An 18,443-nucleotide genomic window follows, 5' to 3' on the forward strand; every position below is an offset into this window, starting at 1 on the left:
CGGAAATTGAGTTGAATCATAGGAATTCTGGGAGTTGAAGTCCACAAGTCTTTAAAGGTCCATAGTTCCATACTCTAGTACTCTACGCTAATAAATTTGCTTTCCGTGTGCCACGAGTGTCTTTGTTTCCAGTATAATAAACTTACAGTTTTCCCTTTAGACCTTACCTATACGCTGTCCCGAGGAGGGGGATTCAAGCCTTCTAGCTGCCTGTCTTCCTTCTACATTTTCATGATATTAAATACAGTGAGAAATTACGCAGGTGAGATTTTTCTTCCGAACCCGTTAGTGAAACGCAAAGGTGCCTTTCAAAAGGTAACTGGACATCCACTGAAGAAGCTTCTTGATGAGAAGCGAAACGTCTTCAAGGAAAAAACCCAAGAAAGTCCAGTTGCCTTTTGAAAAACCACCTTGGGCACAACCGTGACCTGGTTGACTGAGAATCTCCACAGACACTTAGTGAAATCTTAGTGAGTATTAAAAAGCTTTCTCGAAAAATGAAAACCAGACATGCAAGTAGGGAGAAAAGATGTGTGTTCGGACTTTTTAAATAGAGAATTATGATCTGAACAAAACGTAAAAACAACAAAGACTTCCGCTGTTCTTAAAGCAATCTGTTAATCCCCCAGTATTTCTATTAAAAGGAAGCCGTCTATCAACTGCAAAGTACAACCTGAAGTTAATGCCAAGAACCAAACGCTCAACACACTAGGTTTCTCCCGGTGCTTTTTCCGGAAGTCTCCTTCTCAGGAAATGTGGTTGCCTCACCGTAGTTCCGAGGGACATTTTGTTCCGGGCCGAAAACTCTGAATCGCCGGCTTGGTCCCCGTGGTCACTTTTGTTTTGCTTTGCTGCCGTCACTATGATTCCACTGCCCGTGGTGGTCTGCGTGCTCGGGGGTTGGTGCGCCATATACATAACCGACACGGTACTGAAGGTAAGACGGGAGCGTTTCCCTTTCTTAGGCCCTTGTATGGGAAATCTGTGGGTGATACGTTCCTCAAGTCTTCAGAGTAGGAAGAGGAGCGGCCACGAAATCCCCATTCTACACAACTCTCTCTCGGGCTTTGCCCACCTTGCCTCGCCTGCAAGCCTGACCTGTTAGCGGTTTTTGAGGGAAAATTACACGTTTCATTTATTCAATAGTTGCTCACACCCTGCACCTCTAACATCTTAAGTTTTATTTAAAGAGGTGCAGGGTGTGAGCAACTATTGAATAAATGAAACGTAATTTTCCTTCGAAAACCGCTAACAGGTCAGGCCTTGCATCCTGAGAGAGAGTTGTGTAAAATGGGGAAAAGGTTCTGTATGCGGCTTTCTGAGTGTGGGAGCCACTTTTTGTACAGGTAGTCCTGGACTTATGATCACAATTGAGCCCACACTTTCTGTTGCTAAGTGAGACATTTGCTACGTGAATTTTGCCCTGTTTTATGACGTTTCTTGCCACCATTGTTAAGTGAATCAGTGCAGTAATTAGGTTCATAACATGGTTGTTAAATGAATATAGATTCCCCATTGACCTTGCTTGTCAGAAGGTTCCAAAGGTGAACATATAACCCTGGGGTAATGCCCTTGTTATAAATGAGTCAGTTTTCAAGCATTTGAAGTTTGATCACATGATCTTGGGGATGATGCAAAGGTTGAAAGTGTGAAAAATGGTCACAAGTCACTTTTTGCAGTGCCATTGTAATTTCGAATGGGCACTAAACAAACTGTTGCAAGTCGAGGACTACCTATACTTTGTTACGTGATCACTGTAACCTTCCCAGAGATCTGGCGTCTGACAAAGTCAATGGGGAAGCCTAATCCATTTAATGACTACATGATTCATCTAACAACTGCAGTGATTTACTTAACTGTGGCAGAAAAAGTAGTAAAATCCACTTAACTGCCTTATTTAAGAATGGAAACCATGGGCTCAATTGTGGTCATAAGTCTGCATTCAGAATGAATTAGGCACATGCTTTCAGTTTGGAAGTGCATCTCTTCAACTTCTGTTGTCAGAATCCTGGTTCTTCTCATTTAATCATCTTTGATTTTGTTTTAAAATGAAGTTAAGAACTTGCAGTTTTACTTCAGATATTCATCTCAGTAAGCATGTTGGGTTCATTGTTTTCATTGCTATTACAGGAATCTACTGCTGTAATTTCTTTCAAAATAGCAAGTCTTTTCTAGAGGTTTGATATGCATTCCAGAAATATTTTTTGATAAATAATGCACTGTTGATGCTTTACATTAAGGTATCCAACCTTGGCAACTTTAAAACTTGTGGACTTCAATTCCCAGAATTCCCCAGCTGCCCCTGCTTTATATCCAATCCAAAGAATAGCTGAAAATAGTCAAAACTATAACCGGTTGAATAAGACATAAGTCCAAATTCTGCCTCTCCAGTGTGGAATCTTGATTACCATTATGCATACAGCAGTTCTGTTGATACTTGGCAAGTTCTTGCCTTTCCTGACATTTTATACTGAAACATAAGAGAGAAAACCAGCTTTCAGCATCATCTTCATTTCATGTCTGTAAACTCCATATGGATCCATATATTTTTTAAGGAAATAAAAATGGTGGATGACTTGGCTCAGTACTTATTTGAGAAGAATATGTACCTTTCAGGAACAGGATAAACAAGCAGGAGTGGAGGAACAAGAGAAAGAGGCAAATAATGTTCTGCTATATTGGTGTCTTGTATATATAGATAGGGAAGCTATTTTGTGAATGAACCACTTGCTCTTAATAGCCATTTTGCTGGAATGTCCATCATATTCTCAACATACCAGATGTTGGCTTGCTAGCCCTCATTAATTACGGACTCATTTTCTAAAAGTAAAAGAAAACATGAGATATTTATGCAATCATACTTCTAATATGCAAAGTTCTTGAGTTCCTTTTTAGTTTTACTGTATTTACCTTATCTTACAGTCATCTTCTCTGAAAGAGCCTTATGAGGAATGGCTTGTATCCTATGGGCTGTCAGTCTCTCCATTCCATGTGCGATGGCAGACAACTTTTTTAAACCGCCTTTTCTACACCTGGGGAAGATGGAAGCCAAGATTTCTTTATGTCTGGTATGGTTTGAGAAATACCATTTAGGCATCTATGAGACAATTACTGGAAATTTTTCCTTCCTATCAAAATAGGAAGTGTCTTAATATTCACTGTTCTGAAATTGATTGTTTATATGACAGCTAAATAGGATGCCCTTTTGTTTTGGTGTTAAGTATTCTTTTTTGTACAATGAATGCATGCTTCTGGTATAGGAAATTGGGAGCTGTTAAGTATTTGAATTTGCCATGTGTGCTTACCAAGTTGGAGATGATACTAATTTATAACAATATTTACATGCTTGCTTCAGGTTTAACATAGGGATGGTTTTTGGCATAGCAGCTATGTTTGGTTCCGTGGTTCTGCTTGGGAAGACATTGACACAGACTCTGTCACTGATGTTAACTGAAAACCCTGCAAGTCAAAGTGATCAAATGCTGCAGGTTGTGGTGAGTTTTATTTCTATATTTATAATATAGAACTAGTTAGTGAAAGAAAACATAAAATCAGTATCTTACAAGAAATCATTCAGACTTTTGCTATGCTGATGTGTCTTAATATTTATTTTTATATTGGAAGATTTCTGGGGCTACTTTCCCAGAAGTAACCCAAAAGTAACCTAAAGTAGCTATGATACATGTAGGCAGAAAAAAAATGTTCAGGAAAAGGGGAAAACACAACACCTGGATGCTGTACATTTATTGCAGGGATACAACTTTTAGTTACAGCTCAAAGTGCTGGATTTGACCTGTAAAAACTTGTAAGGTTTGTTGCCTAGATACTTACAGGACTGCCTTTTCTAAATAGAATTGACTCATTACTCTGCTTTTTTCCTGGGGAAAGTTATCACTTATTCCCCATGTTAGCCAAAAACAAGAAGTGTTTTTCTGTTGTGGCATTCACCACAACAGATTTACTTCCTCTCATCATATTGGTGTTCCTGATAATGTTAAAAATAGAGCTTTTCCAAAGGGCTTTTAATATGCAAATTGTCATCTTTTTATATAGTTTTATTTTGGTTTACTGTGTTTTTTACTACTTTGATGTTAAATATAATTACATTTCATTAAAACATTTTTATTTTTTTCTGTTTTAATGTATTACCATTGTCATCTTATAAAAATGAGTAAACTGAATGAAAGCCTGCTTAAAGTTTCAGTTTTTCAGCTGAGATCAAATTGGCTCTCACTATATAACTGTAGTCCAGACTTGGCAATGAATATAATATTAAATGCAGTTAGGTTTCTATTTATAAATGAGAGCTGAATTGCATGTTCAATTAAGTATGGCATGTAAAAACACAATCAGATAATATTTATGGAGAGATGAAAGCCCTTCCCCTCCCTATGTTGTATTTTTATTAATATGTTCTTAATATTTTATTTGCAATAAGCAATCAAATAATATCAAGATAAAATTATATTAGCACATTAAAATAAAAATATATGTCTTTTAACATGTTTTGTATTCACCTGATCTATGTACAAATTCATTCTACCTGTAGATAACTATCCAAAATAGTTACATTGAATGTAGTGGATTTTGAATAGCACTTTTTAAAATTGATTTATACCATCAAGTCAGCGTTGACTGCTTACACCCATATAGCTTCTTTCCAGGATGAAGCACTTTAACATATCTTAAATAGACTGTACCAATCTGGTGCCCTCTGTGTGTTCTGGCTGGCCATATGTGAAGATAGGCTGAACTAAAGTTGAAAATTTGTGGAGGGCACAACAGTTGGAAAAGTCTGATTTGGCTAATTTATTTTCTGTTTTAAAACATAAAAAGAGGTAAATGTATATGGAGATACTCAGGTCCTGGTTGTCTTTTTCAAAAGGCAACTAGACTGTTGTTTTTTTCCTTGAAAATGTTTCATTTCTCATCCAAGAAGCTTCATCAGTTCTTCAGATTAAGAAGTGAAACATTTTCAAGGAAAAAAATAAAGAAAAGTTCAGTTTTGAAAAAACACCTTTGGGACAATAAAATGAAGTATGTTACTGCCTTTCTTCACTAGTCCTTGTGATTTGCAATTAGGGGTTCTTCAACCAGGATAGTATGTAAATATGACCAGATTATATCTGGTTATAATTTTCCTCTTTTGTAACTTTTTTTTCATGAAAATGAGTTCTTTATAAGAACACTGGAAAATCTGTAGTAGTTTTTAGGGCAGCTGTGAATGCAGGAAGACTAATCACTGCACCTCTTGCTGCTTTGTATCTTGTTATGTTTTTGAAAACAGGTACCTGGTGTAAACCTTCCCATCAGCCAACTGTCCTATTTCTTCACAGCAATCCTCATCAGTGGTGTTATACATGAAGTTGGTCATGGAGTGGCAGCTATTAGGTAATGTAATCCACATTTTGACTTTGTAATCAGAAAAATACCATTTGCTTGAAGCCTTAATTTCTATGATTTTTTTAATTTCTCATGTTTACATATACGGTAGTCCTCAAGTTATGAATATAATGGAGCCTGCCAACTACATTTGTAACCTGAGGATTTGTAGGAGTGAATTGCATAGCTTGACAGTGATCACTCCTTGCTTTCCCCCATGCATTAACTAATTGGGTTGTTAAGTGCAGATGAGGTATCTCGGGGTGGGGAAGGCCATGGAAGCCCAGCAATGGAACAGACCACCTGCTTCAGACCACTCAAAGCCTCCCCCAACTCATGGGGTCGCCCAATTGTTCCCCCCACCTAGCTTGCCACACCAGGTCATTTACCTTGTGAAGATCTGTCTCCTCTCCAGTCTCTTTCCCATGGTTTCTTTGCAGTCTTGGCATGAATAGTGCTTGCAAAGTGACGAGACTTTGGGTCAGCAAAATTGCTTGCTTCAGGTCTCTGATTGGCTTGCGAATGCCTTTCACACCTTTCTAGTCTGGGGAGAAGAGCATTTGCAAGATGATGAGACTTTGGGGCAGTGAAATTGCCTTGCTTGAAGCCTCCCCTCAAGCTTGTAAATGATCTTCATGCCAAAATTGGAACAGTGTGAAAGGCATTTGCAAGCCAATGGAGGCTTCAAGGAAGGCGATTTCATTGCCCCAAAGTTTTGTTAGCTTGTAAATGCTCTTTAGCCAGATCTGGTACAGGCCTCGGTTTGCAAAGAACAGAAGCCTGAACTACTGGGGTGCAAAATCACATGAGATCAGTAGTGCAAGATTTCACACTACTGATCTCGCACTGCCTCTATTAGGCCTCTATTTTCTGCAAACTGTGGCCTGCATGAGATCTGGAGCAAAAGGCTTTCCAAAGAAGAGGCCTTCCCTCTGTTTGCAAGGCCTTTTGCCCTGGATTTTTGTGCAGGCCTCCATTCATAGAGAACAGAGGCCTAACATACTGTAGTGTGAGATCAGTAGCACAAGATTTTGTGCTACTGATCTCACATGATCTCTCACTGCTTTAGGCCTCCGTTTTCTGCAAATGCACTGATTATCTGTATGAGAATATATGGGCTTCCAAATCAAGAAAATAAATTACCAAAAACAAAACAGAAAGGAGATAAAATGATCTAGAATCTTGGGATGATTTTCCACTCAAAAGGAACTAGACCACACTTTATGAGTACATAGTATACCTAACCTTAAGATCATCATCTGCTACAATATTTTCCCCAAAATAAGACCCAAGCAGAAAATAAGCCCTAGAATGATGTGTTAGAAGTCTAAGTATAAGCCCTACTCTCAAAATAAGCCCCAATTAAGAGCATCAGCCCTGGGGAGAAGGGGGGTAGGCATGGTCAGCACAGGAGGTGGTGAGCATGTGCGGGTCATGGCATGGCATTACCCCTTCCCCACTACCTGCCTTACCTGATCCATTTGGTGGTAGTGCCCCACAACCTCATCAGCAACAAGATTGCCAACAGAGATGCCAAGAATGAGGGGCAGGAGAAGGAGAGGAAAGATGAGAAGGAAAAGGAGAAGGAAAAAAGTGTGACCAAAAAAGAAGTGAAGAACGAGAAGTACCACCACCGTATTAGTAACCAGGTTTTCTATTTGTAAATTGAAAGCATTAAATTGCACCAGGCTGCTCTGGTTGAAGGTTCTTCCCTGTCAGTGGCTTGGGAGGGACTGAGAGCCAGTTGAGTTCATGGCTGCCTAAAATGTGCTTGGGGTGGCTGCTGGACATGGAAGGTGGTGAAACAGAGAGAAGAGCTATCCTCCCTTTGGGAAAGAGCTGGGAGGAATGTCAATAGAAGGTCAAGCTGGGCATTATTCAGATCACATGTGTTTTGGAAGGGAGAAGGTGCAGCTGCTGTTGCTCGTGCTGGGGTTTGCGCATCGGCAGCAAGAGACTGCAGGTTTTATTTTAAAGAGAGAGAGCGTGCATGCTCGGCCCCCACCAACCTCCCTTGAATACCATTGAACCTTATCTAAATCTAAGTGGAGCCCCACCCCGCCCTGCCTTGCCTCACATCTCATCAGGCAGAGATTCTGAATACAACATGCACAACATGTGTGCACGGTGAGGGTAAGCAAGACAGTCTGTTGCCCTGGGCAAAAAACCTCAATCATCCATCTATCTATCTATCATCTATCTATCTATCTATCTATCTATCTATCTATCTATCTATCTATCTATCTATCATCTATCTATCTATCTATCTATCTATCTATCTATCTATCTAATTAATACTGCAGTCTCTCACCACCGATGTGCAAACCCAAACACGGGCAATAGCAGCTGCCCCTTCTCCCTTCCAAAACGTGCCAGGATGTGATTTAAATAACACCTAGCTTGACCTGCTATTGAAACACCTCCCGGCTCTTTCCTGAAGGGAGGGTGTGTCTACATTTTACCACCTTCCACAGTGCAAGGGATGGTGGATGAGTCCCGCTTTTTGCTTTTAATGCGCTTGCTGCTCGCTTGCAGCAACTGGGACCACTGTGGATCCTTCGGGGCAGCTTGCGGGCTTTCCTGGACTAGGAGAGGATGAAGCCTGGGATCATCGGTGCTGACATTTTAACCCTGTAAAGAACCTAGGAGATGAGTGGAAATCCAACATTCCTTCCAGCCTGCCTGCCTAGTGATCAGAGTAGTCAGCTTTCTCCACTGAAAGACACACATGTGCATGTCAATATGTACTGTGTTTTCCCAAAAATAAGCCCCAATGCTGCTTTTGGAGCTCCCACCCAAATATAAGACCAGGACTTAGTTTCAGGGAAACACAGTATTAAGTTAGTCTCCTTCCCTAAAGGTGGACAATTAACTTCAACTTCATTAAATCCTCATTTTGAGGCCAGATGTTTCTCCCAAATTCTTGACATTTATTTCAAGAAGCATTTGGAGCTGATGCAAATGAAATTCTTAAGTTGTATCTGCTTCCCCTAGCAGGAAAACAAATGCACATGTTGGAATGGAACTAGGAATGCCCTGAATCCAAATGTGAGCTTGGAGGTTCATGATTAATTATCAGAAAAAACTTTTTCCCCAGTAAGTTTATCATTAAGTTTTGCTGATAACTTCCCTTTAAACTGGAATTTGATGGTAGAGCAAAAGCTTGTATTATATGGGCTTTTGGCATCATTTTTAATGTAGTCAGGCTAAGCAAATGCTTATCCAAAGAATGAATGGTATAGAATATTGGGTTGAGATAAATGGGTTGTCCCAGTACAATAGAATTTAGGTTGCTGAGGCTGTATGTGAACCAGCAAAATGTTTACTTATCTTTATTAAACTGAGAAAAGCATTCTTTAAACATGATCCAAAATCCTGTGTTCTGCATTGCTGCAAGGCAGATATGCTAAAATGCAGCTATTTGAACGCACCTGTCCTTGTGGTACTAATGAGATAAATATTATTAAATATTATTATTATTATAAGAATAACAGAATTGGAAGTGACCTTGTAGGTCACCTAGTCCAACTCCCTGCTCAAGCAGGAGACCCTACACCATTTCCCCTCCAAGTTTTTTATTTTTTTAATTTTTTTACAAATATATAAAATAGTGTGTGAAAAGTGTGGTACCTGGGTATCCTATATTGTAATACAAGTAAAACTGATAAAGTTAATCATAATTATTACATTCAATCAACATATGTTTTTCTAATAATAATAATACACATTTATATTAGGCTGAAATCTATTGTTACTCAATTATTCCATGTTTCTCTTGCTAATACTTAGATTTTATTATATAAGAATGTATATACTAATATTCCCCCTTCTCTTATTTCTGTTACTTATTCTAGTTTTAGTCCTGTCACCCTTTATTAAAAGGCTTTTTCTTTCTCTCCTAATTTCTAATCGTCACCCACCTAAAAAAACAGAAAAGAGAGAGAAGAGAAAAAACAAATTAGAACAACAAAAAAGAGAAATCATCTATCCATTGTCTCTTGCCCGCTTCAGTACTTTAATTGCTATACTTTTTTTTAACCTGGCTTCCAAATTCCTCTCTCGGTTCTTTATTTCTGTCAGAATCTGTTTTTTGGATATTCAATCTAAATATTTCTCTACCCTCTTCCACTGCCTAGTTCCCAAATTTTCTGCCCAGGTCCCTGACTACCTTTCAGACATATCTTTCAACTTTTAAAATACATTTTCCTCCTGGTTTAATTCATCAATCACTGTGTCAGACCTGGAAGTCATCTTTTACTTTTTGGATTTCAGGCCTGCCACACTTTCTACTGTGGGAAAGTAGGAGGAGGGATTTTACAGAGTATGGGTGATGTATAGCCATAGTCACATTCTTTCTCAGAAAGTCAAGGTCACTTTGTCCCTGCACCTGGACAGAAGTGGATGGGAGGAATCTTTCTTCATGACAATGAAGGATTGGACAATGTGATAGACTTGTGAAGTGTTGGGACAGGGTCTTGAACTTTCAACCGGGTGGAAAAACCTGGAAGCTTTCAGATTCGGGTTTCCCCAGATGTGGCAATATGATATCTCTAATAAAATGGAAATTTGAGGAAACTCAGGCCTCAGAGTTTTCTTTTGTTGGAGGTGTTACTTGGAACCTTGACACACTGCTATTTCCATTGTTGTCTCCTCTTTGTTTTCTTCCTTCATTTCTTCTTCTGATTCCTCCCTTTGCTGGCCGTCTTGTTCTTTACTTATCATCCCTCGTATGGTATTTTCCATTTTTTCCCATAATCTCCTTAAATCCTTTCTCCATGGTATCTTTTGTGCTTTGAAAGAGTAACACCATCTCTTTTGAAATTCCATCCATTTCTGCCTTACAAGGCATCTTTTTTTAAAAAAAATCAAATTTTGTCCAGCAGTCCAAGAACTATTTATTCAGTCCTTAAGTTGCCCTTCAAGGAATGCACTAGTCCCAGTTCTTTATATCCCATGGATAAACAGTCAGTTTCATTTAAATAAACTCAAAAATTATCCAAAGCCTCTTTGCATCCACTTTACAAGTTCAATCTTCTAGCATATCATTTAAGGGTCCCTTTAGTTGAAAAAGACTTTCCTTATTTTCTTATTTGGTTCTCCAAAAGTCTTAGGGTATTTAAAAAATAACCCAATAGATATTTTCACAATTTTTCATGTAGGTCTTCCAGTCTTGTAATTTTTCCTTTCGTCAGCACTCTCAGCTTAAGTTTCAGTACTGCCATTAGTCAAACATTCTTTTATTTATGGAACAATTATGCAAGCATAGGTTTAGTAAGTAAATGATGCCAGCATTTTAAAATGCTTCCCAGTACCACGTCTTTCCAATTTAAGAGTCCCATGTTTTTTTATCTTTCAAAATTTATTATTTTTCTCTTCCATGTCCCTCACTTCTGGTCTGGTAGTTTCTCAGAATGCTTGGACACCACTTATACGGATAGTTCTGGGTAAATAGTACTAAATTGTTCCTTGGGGTTAAATTTAAAGAAAATCCTCCCCCCCAGATCTGTTCATCTGCTTCGCTCCAGCAGTCTTAGATGGTCATCATTGTCCCAGCTGTGTGGCAGCCATCTTTAGCTGCCTCTTCTTGCTGCGGCTAAGAGGGAAAGTGAACCTTGCATCAGGCAGGAGAGCTGTGACTCTCCTCGACCTCACAGGGTGCCCCTCTTTGCTTCACTACCCCTACAGGTTGGCTTTGGCTCCTCTTGGAGCCCACAAAAAGGAAGAATTCAGCACAGGGGACAAGAGCCCAGTTCTCCTGTGTCTGAAAGGTGCCGCGATGTTAACCGGAAGTCGGACCCTACACCATTTTTGACAGATGGCAGTCCAGTTTTTTTCTTGAAAGCTTCCAGTGGTGACAACTTCTGAGGCAAGCTGTTTCATCGGTTGATTGTTGTCATTGTCAAAAAATTTCTCCTTATTTCTAGGTTGAATCTCTTCTTGATCAGTTTCCATTCTTTATTCCTTGCCTGGTCTTCAGGTGCTTTGGAAAATAGGTTGACCCCCTCCTCTCTGTGACAGCCCTTCAAATATTGGAACATTGCTATCATGTCTCCTCTAGTTCATCTCTTCACTAAACTAGCCATGCCCAGTTCCTGTAATTGTTTTTCATATGTTTTAGTCTCTAGTTCCCTAATCATCTTCGTTGCTCTTCACTTTTGTCTGTTGCTACACACTGTTTGCTCATATTTAATTGGTTGTCCACTAGGACTCCAAGATCCCTCTCACAGTTATTGCTATTAAGGCTGGTTTCTCCCAGTCTATATGTGTACTTTTGGTTTTTCTTCCATAAGCGTAAGAGTTTACTTTTCTCTACATTGAATTTCATTTTGTTAGATAGGACCCAGTGTTCAAGTCTGTCAAGATCCATCTGGATCTTGAGCCTATCTAGGGAATTGGCTATTCCTGCTACCTTAGTATCATCTGTAAATTTGGTTCCCCTTCTAGTACCCGACCTAAGTCATTTATGAAGTTATTCAAGAGTATTGGGCCTAAGATTGAACCTTGTGGTACCCCATTATTTACTTTCCTCCATATAGCTGCAATACTGTTAAGGATTACTCATTGAATACAGTTTATCAGCCAGTTATGAATCCATCTGATGGTGATGCTGTCTATCACACTTTTTTCCTAGCTTATCAAGAAGTAAGTTGTGGTCTGCTTTGAATGCCTTGCTAAAGTCTAAGTATATTATGTCCACAGCATTTCACTGATCTACTAATTTAGTCACTATGTTGAAGAATGAATTAAGATTGGTGTTAGGGTTCTAAATACCATGCAGAAATAAATCATTGTCCAAGGCAAAACATCCTTTAAGGTCCAATTTATTCCACAGGCAATTTAGCACGGCTATGGAAATTTCAACTCTGGAAGTACATTCTCTAAGTTCAACCAGTTGAAAGTTCATGATCTCTCCCCACACCCACAAATCCATCACATGTTCCAATCATCATCTTCCACGCTGGCATGTACACCCATCTTCTTCCGGCCAGGTGTCTGGGTGTGGAGACAAAAGATGACCTTGGCTTCTACAAAAGAATGTCAACAATCCATTCTACAATCCTACTCCTTTCTATTCCCCCCTCCCAACTACTACACTATTGAAACAGCATAGAGAATTATTAAAAAGTGTGGCAGGCCAAAGATCCTAAAAAGAATATAATTACAGGCCTGACAGGCGGCCTCTCCTCAAAAGAAAAACGTTTCCTGCAAAGAGAATAACATAAAAGTTAACATAACAAAATTAACCACCTCTTCTCCACCCAGGGGAACCCCTTGACTTCTCGGGAAACTTCCCATTGAATTGCTTTACTAACTTCTCCACTTTCAGGTTCCCACTGTTTACCCAATTAGCTTCAGACCAAGGGTAACCCTTCCAATGCACTAAGTACTGTAAGCAACCCCTATTCAGCCTGAAATCTACAATTTTTTCCACCTCAGATTGTGTTTCCCCTTCTATCACTAAAGGAGGAGATTGAGCTTGGGTGGATGCTCTTCTGTTAGACCCAATTACTGGTTTCAACAAGCTACAATGAAATTCTGGGTCAATTTCTCCTAGACTTCTGGGTAGACTGAGTTGAACTGTAACTGAGTTAACTATCTTCACTATTGGGAATGGACCTAGAAATTTTGGACCCAATTCCTTGCTAAGCATTTCTAATCTTATGTATTTGGTAGATACAAAAACATTGTCCCCCACACGGTAGGGGTTTAGGAGTGAGCGACGTTGATCATCTTGCTTCTGGTAGGCTTCTGCCGCAACTGCTAGAGCCTTCTTCGTATTCTCCCATCCTTTCTTTAGCATGTCCATCCATTCACTCAAAGACATGAAAGAAGGAGGTTCTCTAGGCAACTCAGGCATGGCAACAACTTCCATGCCACTGGTAATCTGGAAACCCGCTAATCCTCTGCTGCTGTGGACCGCATCGTTGTACGCCACTTCGGCAAAGGGTAGCAAGTCCGACCAGTTGTCTCGCTGATAGTCCACAAAACACCGGATGTATTGTTCCACCACCGCATTGGCTCCCTCTGCTGCGCCGTTCATGCTGGGATGAACCTCTGAGCTCAATTCTTGTGTGGACCCAATGGATCTCAGGACCTCTCTCCAGAACTTGGCTGTGAACTGGACTCCGCGGTCTGAAATGATCCTCTTGGGTACTCCATGCAGGCGATAAATGTCTTTCACAAACATTTTCGCTAATTCATTTGCGGATGGCAATCCTGAGCAAGCAATGAAGTGTGCCTGCTTAGAAAACAATTCAATAACAGTCCAAACTACTTTATGCTCACTGCTGTCTGGGAGTTCCATGATGAAGTCCATTGCGACCTCTTCCCATGGCCGTTTAGGGCTCTCTGCTGCAGGTGCTGTAGGTTCTGGGCTCTTGGATTCAATCATCCACGGCTGGCCTTGTTCCTCCTCCGAGGCCTCCCCCTTGGTAGGACTCTTCGTCACCTGAAGGTGGGGGTCCTCTTCCAGAGGTCGGTTGGGCATTTCCCCCTCCGAGGCCTCCCCCTTAGTTGGACTCTTTGTCACCTTCAGTTGGGGATCCTCCTCCAGAGATTGTTTGCCCTTTTCCTCTTCCGAGGCCTCCCCCTTGGTAGGACACTTTGTCACTTTAAGTTGGAGATCCTCTTCCAGAGGCTGTTGGCCCAGATGACTTTTCTGTCCTGGCATCTGGGGCCCTCTCTTTACCACCATGGCGACTGGTACACACATTTGTTTTTCGGCAATTCCCTCCTCCGAGGCCTCCCCCTTGGTAGGACTCTTCGTCACCATAAGTTGGGGATCCTCTTCCAGAGGTCGTTTAGGCTTTTCCCCCTCCGAGGCCTCCCCCTTAGTTGGACTCTTTGTCACCTTAAGTTGGGGATCCTCCTCCGGAGAATGCCTGCCCTTTTCCTCTTCCGAGGCCTCCCCCTTGGTAGGACACTTCCTCACCTTAAGTTGGGGATCCTCTTCCAGAGGTTGTTGGCCCAGATGACTCTTCTGCGGTGGCATCTGGGACCCTCTCTTTACCGCCGTGGTGGTTGGTGCACACGTTTGTGGCATTGGGGCTGGAGCCAAGCACTCTGACGCTCTGTGGCCAAGTTGACAACAATGGTGGCATTTAATTGGCCCCCACGAGGAATGGAACCTAGTTACATCTCTAAACTCAGGAACCGTTTCATCACACTGCCTTGCTCTCCAACTTGCAGCTGCCCCCTTGGTAAACCCTTCTTCCATGGTGGAGATTGCTTCTCTGTAGGAAGGAGGAGTAAGAACCTTTTGGGGCATTGCAGATGCACCTTGTTCCGCTTCCCATGTTGCAGGCCTGGCTTTGGTAATCCCTTCTTCCATGTTGGTGATTGCTACTCTGTAGGAAGGTGGGGTAAGAACCACTTGGGGCCTTGCAGGCGCACATTTTCCCGCCATCCACAATGCAGGCCTCTGTTTGGTAATCCCTTCTTCCATGGAGAATTCTTCTCTGTAGGAAGGTCTGGTAAGAACCTTTTTGGGCCTTGCAGGGGAGACTGGAACCGGTGGGGAGGTCAATCCCTCGGTTGGCCACTGCCCAGCTTTCTGCCATGGTGCCATCTGCTGAGGGAGGGCAGGTGTCTGCTGGCATCCCTCCCATCCATGACCTGGGGTTAAGACCCATCCCGGGGTTGCCTGCTTCACAGGTTGCAGCTCAACCAATGATGGCTGGCTAAGGGGTTTTACGTGCCAAGGACCCTCCTGCTGGCTTGGAGGAGTTATGGGCCAAGTAGGTGCCCTTTGCTGGCTTGGATGAGTTATGGGCCAAGTAGGTGCCCTCTGCTGGCTTGGAGCATTTCCCCATGCTGATGGCAAAGGAGTTGGTAAGTAGCATCTCTTCCATCCAAGTCCTGGGAGGAAAGCCCAATTTACTGCCCAATTTGCTTCATTTACTGGTTGCAGCCCCATTTGTGGTGGCTTGCAAGTGACAGATGCTGGAAAAATTCCTTCTTCCTGCCTCCTTTGAAATTCCCATTTTGAAAGGGAATCTTTCTCCCAGCTAATTGCAGGGCCACAAGCCATTTCATTTATTGCCGTCTGGAAGGAGCCCAAACCTCTGTTCTAGGGTGTTTTTTTTTTCAAGCCTTGTTTCCAAGCTGGGGGGGAAGGAGGGGGAGCATGCACTCACAATTTTGCTGAAGAAGTCCGTCTGAGATTTCCTTCGTCTTGTCGCGTCTCCTCCTGCATTCCTCCAGATGCAATTAAACTGGAAACAGCATTCCATTGCCTTTGAAGTTCCGCACTCAGCTTCTTATCACCAAAAGCTTCTCATTAATTCTTCGCTGATATTTACGCTGTCCCGGTCAACATTGGGAATGCCGAGACCCACATCACCAGATCTTCCATCACCAGCCCTTCCCCCTTGATAGGGGGAGGGAGCTAGTGAAATATTTTTAAAGTACAGAGTTGAAATAATGTTAGGGTTCTAAATACCATGCAGAAATAAATCATTGTCCAAGGCAAAACATCCTTTAAGGTCCAATTTATTCCACAGGCAATTTAGCACGGCTATGGAAATTTCAACTCTGGAAGTACATTCTCTAAGTTCAACCAGTTGAAAGTTCATGATCTCTCCCCACACCCACAAATCCATCACATGTTCCAATCGTCATCTTCCACGCTGGCATGTACACCCATCTTCTTCCGGCCAGGTGTCTGGGTGTGGAGACAAAAGATGACCTTGGCTTCTACAAAAGAATGTCAACAATCCATTCTACAATCCTACTCCTTTCTATTCCCCCCTCCCAACTACTACACTATTGAAACAGCATAGAGAATTATTAAAAAGTGTGGCAGGCCAAAGATCCTAAAAAGAATATAATTACAGGCCTGACAATTGGTTTGGCATTAACTGTTTTTAACAAACTCATGCTGACTTCTAGTTATTACTTTACTTGTTTCTACTGTGTTTTCACCAAAATACAACCTACCCAAAAATAAGCCCTCGCCTGATTTTTTTTGGGTGGGCCTAATATAAGATCTATTCTGAAAATAGGTCCTAGAGAAGGGAGTGGGCATGTCCAGCACAGGAGGCAGCCCAACTGTGTGCCCCCTCACAAACACGGGCAGTGATCCCTGGGGCATGGTGGCTCCTTCCCTCCCCAGTTACCTCATGGATGCTCGGTCTCTTAATCGCAGCTCCATGGATCAGCTGAGCCAGCATGAGCTGGGAGCTGCCTCTTGTTCTTTCCAGCACCTGAAAATGTTTCCGGTGCACTCTCACCAGCCCTGGCCCCGCCCGCAGGGCCCGCAGGGCCAGGCAATGTTGCAGCTGAGGGCCCCTCTCTTCTGCAGCTCACCTTATGGCTCTAGAGTAGGCGATGACCATGGTTTGTGCTCCATCAGTCGTGCAGGTTGGGTCTTCCGCAGGCTGCTGCTATGACAAGGCAGAAAGCTGTGCTGCGTGTTGGGATCACCTGCTCCCCCTCCCTCTGCCAGGCTGCGCCTGCTGCTGCTAGCCTTACAAGGGCTCTTCACCCTCCTGGCCGTGCTGCTCTCAACTGCCATGCAGCTTCAGCGGGCAGCAACTCTGTGGTGGCCCTGCAGCAGGATAGAGATGGGAGGGGGAGATCACTCTTTCCTATTCCATCTGTTTGCTCCTACCTGGTGCTGGGCAATTTTTGGGGTGCAAAGGAGGAAGGAGTGATCTCCCTTCCCTCCTCCATCTGTCTGTCCTACTGCAGGGCTGCCACAGAGCTCCTGCCCACCAAAGCAGTAGGTCATTCAACCCAGTGAATGTAGCAGCCCTACCTCTCCCGTCGGCCCCTGTGCTTGTGCCTCCTGTAGGTGAAAAAATAAGACATCCCTGAAAATGCCTAATGCTTATTTTCAGACCCAAAAATATAAGACCCGGTCTTATTTTTGGGGAAACACAGTAGATGTTCGCAGATCTGTTTTTTGATTATCTTTTCTACTATCTTCCTGGGTATTGATGGATGTTAATGGTAATGACATTAAACCAATTCTCATAAAGCTACACGGGGGTTCTGAGCCCCGGCTGCCCATCTGACAACATCAGAGGGATGAAGAAGACTCAGGGAAGATGGGAGATAGAGAAGACAGGGGAAGCAACCACTAATCTTGGTGCTGCCCTGGTCACGCAGCAGGCAAGTCACTCCAGTGAGGTAGTGTTGTGGCCCGCCGGCAGCCAGTGGAGCTGGCAGCAGAGTTGGACAGTGAGGAGTTTGGGGAGGAACATGAGCCAGTCCTGGGGGCGGAGGAAAGCTCAGACGAGGGCTCTGCATTGGAGCCAAAGAGGGAGTGAGACAGAGGAACAGCTGGGGCCTGTTCCCAGTGTGCACATGCGCAGAGCTGCCAGAAGACAAGAACAACTAAGAAAGCAGGGTCAACTTGGGAGTAAAGCCACACCTTGGAGGTGTTTGACCCCTCCCATAGGAAACAAAAGAGGAGCAAACGGGGAGTGGGCTTTTGCAGGAAACAATTCATTCTTTCGGTTGTTTCAAAAGTGGAAAGTTCTGTTTGTGACTATAAGAGACTCTGTGCCAAGTGTTGCCTTGCCCTGCATTTGAAAACTAGTTATCTGGCAGCTCTCCGAGTGAGATAAGGTTCATGTTGCTAAATATTCCTCTGAAAGACTGTTTGCCAAGGAATTCATAGTCGTGTAAATAAAAAGGTTTTGCCGGGCCCAAGACTCTGCTTCACCCTTTTTAAGGAAGCCTAGATCAGAACAGGTGGACCTTCTACTGGCGGCCAGGCCGATGGTCTGTGTGGAGAGGACCAAGAGACCAGTGATGCTAGAGGACGCCCTAGCCAACAAAGACCTCTACTGAGCAGAGAGAGAGGCCAGATGTAAGCGTGTGCCAAAGACTGCCGAAGTGCAGTTTCCCCTGAGGTCCCCTTGATTGCTGGCCACTCTCATCCCAAGGTAGAAAGCGAAGAGGACTACCAAGTGGGATGAGCACAGGGCATGGAAGTACCTGACCGCTCTTCAGTAGAGTGGCTGAGGGAGATATTCGATCACATGGAGATCCAAGATATGGAACTGATGTGCCAAACCAGGTGTCCGTCGTGGCAGCAGCTTGGCCAGCTCAGC

At 42.7% G+C, this 18,443-nt stretch overlaps 1 protein-coding gene across 3 annotated transcripts in view; it reads left to right on the top strand.

Annotated features, from left to right (window-relative positions):
- The first annotated feature begins 665 nt into the window (after nt 1-665).
- MBTPS2 (membrane bound transcription factor peptidase, site 2) overlaps nt 666-18,443 on the top strand; it is a 59,398-nt gene continuing 41,620 nt past the window's right edge. For 2 of the 3 annotated variants that reach the window (XM_081947983.1, XM_081947985.1), the window contains exons 1-4: nt 666-937; nt 2,923-3,068; nt 3,356-3,494; nt 5,288-5,391. In XM_081947983.1, the coding sequence (XP_081804109.1) occupies nt 863-937; nt 2,923-3,068; nt 3,356-3,494; nt 5,288-5,391 (464 nt within the window). In that variant the 5' untranslated portion in view covers nt 666-862. The remainder of the gene's footprint in view (nt 938-2,922; nt 3,069-3,355; nt 3,495-5,287; nt 5,392-18,443) is intronic. The other variant, XM_081947984.1, reaches the window with a different exon arrangement.

This window comes from Natrix helvetica (assembly GCF_964273705.1).
Source record: "Natrix helvetica genome assembly, chromosome: 3".
In the NCBI taxonomy this organism is placed as follows: Eukaryota; Metazoa; Chordata; class Lepidosauria; order Squamata; family Natricidae; genus Natrix; species Natrix helvetica.